At 34.6% G+C, this 8368-nt stretch overlaps 1 protein-coding gene across 1 annotated transcript; it reads right to left on the bottom strand.

The window, feature by feature from the left end:
• Nucleotides 1–314: 314 nt before the first annotated feature.
• Nucleotides 315–3472, bottom strand: LOC135129975 (uncharacterized). The gene is made up of 4 exons (XM_064057245.1): nt 3407–3472; nt 2120–2305; nt 1238–1805; nt 315–940 (listed from the first exon to the last, which is right to left on the bottom strand). The coding sequence occupies exons 1-4, from the start codon at nt 3470–3472 to the stop codon at nt 315–317; spliced, it is 1446 nt and encodes a 481-aa protein (XP_063913315.1).
• Between the last annotated feature and the right edge of the window lie 4896 nt (nt 3473–8368).

The raw sequence follows: 8368 nt of genomic DNA, 5'->3' as shown, positions 1-8368 counted from the left end.
AAGTTGTTACGGACGTGTGGCGACAAATTTAAATTATGGCAGTCAACAAAAGAACAAAATTTTAATAAAAAAAAGCTCTATGCAGTGCGGCGCACAGCAACAGAGGTACCAAACAGGGATGTTGCGGATGCAGATTTTTCAACATCCGCGGATGCGGATGCGGATGCGGATGCGGATGCGGATTTTTGGGGGCTCACATCCGCGGATGCGGATGCGGATGCGGATCTCAAGTTTTTTTTAAGAAACTTAGTATATGTACAGAAATCAGTTAAAAAAATGGGGGTTTTGAATATTTTTATTTAATAAACAAATTTTTAGTACGAAAATTTAAAAATTGTTGAATTATATTTAATAAAAAGTAATATTGCGGCCTTTTCAGATTCGAGTCTATTTCTCAGAGGTTCATAAATTAATCCTGCACTACTAAATAACTGTTCACTGGGAACACTAGCTGGTGGAGGCGATAAAAATCTGCGTGCTATTACAGATAAAATTTTTAATTCCGTACGATTAACGCTCCACCATTTAAGTGGATTTTCATTTATATTCAGCCTTGCTTTATTTCGATACGAAAGCAATTCCTTCTTGAGGACAGCATCAGGGGAACCATTTTCTGATATTTCTTGACTCTCATCTTCACTTGACGAATCTAGCATCATGGCAAGATCGCTTTTCAAGCATGGCTTTCTGGCTGTACCGGATGTTCCAGGTTGTTCCGTATCTTTCACGAGGGAATCTCCCATTTTCATTTTTTTCGCTGCTTTGAAATTTGGAGATATTTGAGAGTTTGAGACGTCATTCTCTATGTTTGTCCTAATCTTCAAAATATCGTCCTTAATATTTTCCTCAGTCACTGGTGTAAAAAACTTGTGCTTGTAGCGCGGGTCTAAGTACGTGGCTATGACATATAAGTTGTTCTCTTCCAACAAAGAAAATTTTGCTGAAACTTCAGTTTTTAGAGTCGTGACAGCCACCCGAATTGGATCAGAATCCTGTGGTCTTGTTAAATAATCATCAAGTTTTTTTCCAAGCATTTTAATTATTGGAATCACAGATGATATAAGTGTATGAGAGTTACTTAGTTCCCGTGTGGCTTATTCAAAAGGTTTCAATAGCTCAACACAACATCCAATAATTTTCCACTCTTCTGGCAAAATAGGGTCAATTTCACTGTCATTGATATAAAGACTCAATGCATCTTTTACCTTTAAAAAACGCTCAAACATGTAAAACGTACTGTTCCATCGCGTTACACAATCTTGAAACACTCTGAGATGCGGTTGATTCAGTCTGTCCTTGATTTTTTGCAGTTGTTTTTGAGCAATGGTGGAATGGTTAAAGTGAGTCGAAATTTTCTTACATTTTTGTTTGACGACTGTTATGTTTTCCTGCGATTGTAAACCACTTCGAATAGCGAATTGCATCTTGTGAACTGCACAATCCAAATCATTCAATACTGTTAATCGCATAACACTTTTCATATTGGAGCCTTCGTCACGAATAATGCAGTGCACTTGTTCTTTTGAAATATTCCATTCAGTAAGCATCGTGTCAAATTTTTCTGCAATTATGTCACCAAAGTGACGGTCGTCGAAGGTTTCGCATTTCAATATAATCAATGATCGATCAAAGTTTTCTGCGATTCCATGACAAGTCAGGCTAAGCAAAGATGCATTAGAGCTTGGATCCGACCAAATATCAGAAGTAAACGCCATGTAATCAAATTTTTCGATTAATTCTTTCACTTTGTTAGTAACTTTGCCATACAGTTCCGTGCACACAAAGTCAGTAAAAAAATCGGTTGTCTGTAAAGTCGGTTTACTGACGATAGTTGAACGTGACAACGTCTTAAGAAAATACTGATGGAATGGTAGCATTTTTCAAAAGAAAATTTTAATTTCATTTGTTTAATAGATTTGTATCTATATAGAGAAGGAGGTAATTAGAAATCACAATGAAATTGATCAAGTTAGATTTTCTCGCTTGCACTTCAAGCCTTACATGGAACGCCTCAGAGCGAGGTAACGCCGCATGAGTCATGTTTTTTCGTGCGTGCAGCCGGCTCAATCGAATTATAAGACGTTGTCACGTCAAAAAATTGCGCCCTCTTAAAGTATACCTTGGTGATAATTCTTGTATCAGTCTGCGAAAACCGAGTCTTTCTTGTCGCGATTTGCACCACATTTACATCCGCATCCGCATGAGTTCCGTATTGATTATTGCGGATGAGGATGCGGACGTCCAAATCAATGCGGAAGCTCCGCATTTGCGGATGCGGATGCGGATGCGAATATTCGCAACATCCCTGGTACCAAAGCGCCACAAGAGTGTGGCGATCGAACCACAGTAAAGATATCAATCAGTAGAGACAACTCGTGTCGGCACCTTTGATCTTTCTGACCCGAATTTTAAGCCGTCATCGGTGCTCGTTGCCCAAAATATTTCTAGATGTCGCCACCCAATTTAAAAAGGATCACAAACGCTTAATTTTAAAATTGATTCGTATACACAATTTACTACACTTTGTGCAAACGAATTTTTGGAAAAGACTTAAAAATAGTGTAATAACAATAACATTTTGTAACTAGTTGATCTTAGAAACCACACAGTCTGTTATAATAAATAATTAATTAAGCGCCCTATAAGAGAGATGCCGTGTTGAAATTTAGATGTGGCCCGCTTCTCTGATTACGATTTTACGTTTCATTAATTTCTTTTTCATGATGGTTGTAAAATTCAACGTTATTAGAAAACGCAATATATGTACATTTAATTTTTTTACAAAAAATTTTACTATTTAATTTTTTTACAAAACTAGCAAAGATTTATAAAACAAAAAAAAAACAATGTGACATAAAAGTTGCGCGGACAAAAAAATTACATGAAGTTAGGAGCTGCAGAGCATGAAAATTTATGTTCAATATAAATTATACACAAAGAAAATTACTGAAGTTAAAAATAATGAGATAGAGAAAAATTAATGAGGTGAAAAATTGTAAAGCTAACAAAATTACATGAGTTTAATATTTACCAACCTTTATCGACGATTCAAACAAAGAATTTACCTGGTGTTAAATTATGCCACACTTTATCAACGATTCAAACAAAGAATTCACATGATGTTAAATTATGCCACACTTTATCAACGATTCAAACAAAGAACTTAGACGATGTGAAATTATGCCATGCATGATCCAAGTGATTGGTTACTTAAAACATTTAGCTTTGAGAGTTTATATCGTGAACTATCCGCAGCTTATCCCAAACAAACAAAATAAATAAACAAAAAATGCATTCGTCGTTGCGAGAATTAGGTCTTGGTGGTGTAATTTTTAACATTGCGAGAAAAATGTCTCGATGATGTCATGATAACTGCCTAAGGGGAAAAATTTAATCCTTCCTGTACCTCAGTCCACGATATTATGAATTCTACCGCACTTTGCACGGTCCTTTTCCCAAAATGGGACAGCATTACGTTACTTTAACTACCGTAAATGAACTATTAGCAATCTTGTGTGAGGAATTAAGGAGTGTTATAATGTAACACTTAAGTATAAGCATGCAGAAACCTTATTTATAACTTGATAAACAAAGGATGAGTCCTGACTAAGTGAATTTCGTGAAATCTCCTAGCAAGTGCTTTATCTAAACAAACTCCTGACTATTAAATTGTGTTAGAACCAGTAACGATTAAAATCCTAACATGAACTGTGAATTTACAAACAAACACTAAAACAATTTTACACCACGTATTAGCCTCGGTCAAAAACTCGCATATTTCCGCTTGGAAAAACAACAAGAATTAGCTATGCGTGTTGGGGAAACTGTGGTGTCATCATCGTTACGATTAATTTTTGTTAAACAAAGGCTCCCCATTTTTATTAACTACCAAACCAACTAAACTTCACCTAGCTAACTCACCACGTGGTTTCATTCACACCAAACAAACCAAAAGCGACGGGTCGCACGCTCACCCCTCTAGCAAAGCAAGTCGATTTTTACCAACCCTCTCACTAGATGTTCCCCTAGGAGAGCTACTAACTACCAGAAAAGAACTAAAGGTGAACATTTTTTTCAAATTCAAATTATTCAAATGCGATTTCGCGCTGTTGTTTTTTTTCAGTGCGAAATTTTAAATCAGATCTGGTCACCACAGTTGTTTTTTTTTTCGTACAAATTTCAATGTGTTCAAGTCAACTTTTCTTCATATATGTATTGTTGATTTGACAAGTTTCCACGAATAAATCAAATTAAATTAATAACGAACTGTGCTTTACAAAAAGGTAAGGTTTTTCTATTCGGAATATATACAAATGAAGTGATCACTCCCCGTAGCACTGTGAGTAAATATTTTTCAACCTGTTATGTGTTTAATCGAAATTTTTATCCATGAATCATCTATCCACTGAAATCCGATTTGAATATAACAAAGTTCCGATGTTCCAATAAAAATTAAATAAAATATGGATAGGGGTTGAACATCATCACAGTAAATTAGAAACAAGGGATTAGAAAATACATGCAGAAGTATATTGTTCTCCACATTTCAATATAGATTTAATTCAAACACTTTGGAAGTGACGTCATCTGGGGGATAAAAAATAAATTTTGATTAGGGAGTTACCACGTTTATGAGAACTTGAAGGCGTGCCAGGAATCGTTTTTTTGAATTTTCAGGTATACGTGTAGTCTTGTTGTATAATTTTTATATTTTTGGATATATTATATGCGTTTAACATTAAAAATGTATTAATATCATTAGTATTATTATCCAAAATAACGCTGGACTAACAAACTATCAACACACATAGAAGCTCGTTATTGTTCATATTTTTAATAGCATAATTACATGTATTTCGACAAATTTTTGGAAGTGATGTGCAAATAAATTCTAATCAGCGATTTACCGTGCACATGATAACCTTACACTGTGTATAAAATTTCTGTTCACTCGATTTTTGTTTGCTAAGGATAAACAATAAATTTGTATTGCATAATTTGAATTATTTTTATAAAACTTTATGGACATAAGGGTAAAATAGTATATTGTTTAACGAATGAGAAAGTTGGGCATTCCAACTTCCAGGACGAGAGTCTTCGGAACGAGCTAAACGCGAGTGGAGGAACTCATCCAAGTGGAATGACCAATTTCTCACGAGTTTAACACTAGATATACTTTTTCTGCTCATAGAATCAAGAAAATAAAGACAAAAAAAATTGGTCTAAAGAGTTTCGACAGTACTTCCCTCGCTGTCGGAAACGTGACGACTGCATGCCTATTATGTTTTTTTTTTCGCAGTGGATTTCAAAGAATTCGGTTTTGTTGTTTCTGAGTAAATCAGTAAAATAAATTTACGCATTCATTAATTTTTTTGAGTCACCCTGTATATGCAAATCCAAAAAATATGAATGGAGTGATAGATCACAAGTACAGACTCATCATATTTTGTACATTTTAGATATGATTTATTCGGCAAACTTTCGAGCTGACGTCATCAATTTTTTGGAGGGGATAAGCAAATGTATTTTGACTAAACATTTATTATGCTCTTTATAACCTTAAAACATCTGCAAGATTTCAAAGCATTCGGTTTTGCAGTTCATGATTAAATCGAAAAAATAAATTTACGCATTCATTAATTTTTTTGAGTCACCCTGTATATGCAAATCCAAAAAATATGAATGGAGTGATAAATTACAAGTACAGACTCATCATATTTTGTACAGTTTAGATAAGATTTATTCGGCAAACTTTCGAGCTGACGTCATCAAGTTTTTGGAGGGGATAAGCAAATATATTTTGACTAAACATTTATTATGCTCTTTATGACCTTAAAACATCTGCAAGATTTCAGAGCATTCGGTTTTGTAGTTCCTGATTAAATCAATAAAATATATTTACGCATTCATTAATTTTTTTGAGTCACCCTGTATATGCAAATCCAAAAAATATGAATGGAGTGATAGATCACAAGTACAGACTCATCATATTTTGTACATTTTAGATATGATTTATTCCACAAACTTTTGAGCTGACGTCATCAAGTTTTTGGAGGGGGTAAGCAAATATTTTTTGACTAAAGATTTATGATGCTCTTTATACCCTTAAAACATCTGCAACATTTCAAAGCATTCTGGTTAGCAGATTAAAAATTAAATTTCAAAATGTTGTTTTATAATTTTGATTTTTTTTCCAAAAATCTGGACGTTTCGGGTGAAAAGTCGATTCGGAGTTGTAAACTACATGTGTAGGACTATGTTATTTTATACAATTGAAAACCCATTTACTATGTACAATTTTGAAGTGACGTCATCGCATTAGTGGTGGGGATGATTAGACAAATTTTGGTTAGCGTTTTACCATCTACATGATATTCTTAATATAAGTACAAAATTTCACAACAATCGGTCGAGTACTTTCGGAGATTATCTGTCTAATAAAAATCCGGGACAACAGACGGACAGACGGACGGACAGACGGACAGACGGACGGACAGACGGACAGACGGACAGACGGACGGACAGACGGACAGACGGACAGACGGACGGACAGACGGACAGACGGACAGACGGACAGACAGACGGAAATGGGAGACCTATTTCTTCGTCTTCTAGGGGTCATGAAAGATCGAGAAAACGTAAAAGTAGAGAGTCGGCCGACGGACTCGATTACAATACTTCCTTTGCTTACGCTCGGGAAGTAAAAATCAAGAATGGAATATGTATTTTGCACATTTTGAATAGAATTTCTATTTAGCACATTTTGACTCGACGTCTTTAAATTTTTAGTGGAGATGGAAAGTGAAATTTTCGTAAGCATTTTACTAACTCCACGATAACTCTAAGAACTACACCTAGAAGTTCAAAGTAATCGATATAGTAGTTTTGGAGCTTATCTGTCTAACAGACGATAGACAGACAAACGGCAGGCAATGAGAGATGTAGATTTTCATATCATATATCTATGAGTCATGTAATTTCCAGAAGACATGAAACTGATTCCTCAAACGGGCCGTGTTACAATACATCCCTACTGCTACGCCCAGGAAGTAAAAATGCATTTTTAATTCAGTAACATCGTATGTAACTTAATTAAAATAAGAATACTGCTCATGATTTTCTTAAAAATGAACCGGTCTACTAGAATGCAGTGTTAAAAATTTACGGCACTTGTAACGTTGATCCAACTTGGAAGATGTTATATAAACAAATATTATATACAGCTAAGGGACGCTAGGCCCTCTACAGAAAAGGAGAATGAACTATTTCAGAGGCGGCTTCTTTATAAGGGTTGCAGAGCTATAGAACTCCCAAAATCAAAGTAATAAAAATAAAAAAAAGAGTGCCTCGACCCATGGACGTACGGGTCGAGTTTTAACTCTGCGTTGTCAATTTATATCAATTAAACACGTATACGCGGCGAAAAACCAAAAATATGTTGCATTTATATTTTTTGACAAAATGATGAGTAATGATGATGGTTGGCTTAATTCAAGTAAATATCCATGTATGTACTGTCAATTGTTGTTTATTATAAAATATACTTTTTTATTAAGACCCACCACTGACCCGGAAATGACCGGCATTCAGGCAAGACTTCTATCATTACGGGTACCAAAACCAAGTAATGATATGCATTGATTAGATTAACAAAACAACTTTCGAGATTCTAGAATTACAGCATACAAATTAGTCTGCTATTATTCTCTAATCTCACCCCATATCATTTATTCATCATATAGAAATATTATAATTAACTCTTTAGTACGTTATATACGGGAGTTTCGGGAGTCCCGAAAACATAATAAAAAAATTCTTTATGATGTAGATTACGAAAAAAACATAATTTTATAAAAGTAAAATTGGCAACACTGCACACACCTAATGCATGCATAGCTCCAGCTTATTTTCTGATTGCTTAGTAACGATGGTGACTGAGATCCACCTTCCCTTTATATTAGGCAAACATTGTTGTCAAATGGAATTTTATCAAATTATTACAAAAACAACACAGCCGAATCTTTGTGCATTCTAACTGAAATGGTAATTAAACATGGTCATGGGCGAAAGAAATACTAACTAAAAGTTTTATTACTAGTTATTGTGATAATGAATCTGTTGTTTAGTTGTTAACCGTAGCAAAAGAACCAATTTTAAAATTATTATAACTCCACCAAAATATGAGAAGGCATTTTTTTACTATTTTTCCCAGACTCACCAGTTGTTTGTTAAGAGCGTAGCGGAGAGTTAATCCGCCATTTTCCAGACACTCGGTATAAAAAAAATTAAAGGACAATGTGTAATTTACCAACTAAAGTAAGAAGCAAAATGCTAGATCAGTATTTACAACTTATTCGATTTAAAATAG

Source organism: Zophobas morio, unplaced genomic scaffold (assembly GCF_036711695.1).
Source record: "Zophobas morio isolate AGI-343-1 ecotype UQ-CSIRO unplaced genomic scaffold, CSIRO_AGI_Zmor_V1 ptg000017l, whole genome shotgun sequence".
Lineage (NCBI taxonomy): Eukaryota > Metazoa > Arthropoda > Insecta > Coleoptera > Tenebrionidae > Zophobas > Zophobas morio.
Note: the sequence above shows the minus strand (reverse complement) of the source record. Positions and strands in the feature narration are given on the sequence as shown.

Coding starts and splice junctions, on each gene's coding strand:
- LOC135129975 (XM_064057245.1), bottom strand. CDS start 3,472: ATGCTGTCCCATTTTGGGAAAAGGACCGTGCAAAGTGCGGTAGAATTC. Junction 2,306..3,406: donor TCATAATATCGTGGACTGAG/GTACAGGAAGGA, acceptor CTTTGGTACCAG/GGATGTTGCGAATATTCGCA. Junction 941..1,237: donor TTGTGTAACGCGATGGAACA/GTACGTTTTACA, acceptor CTGAAGTTTCAG/CAAAATTTTCTTTGTTGGAA.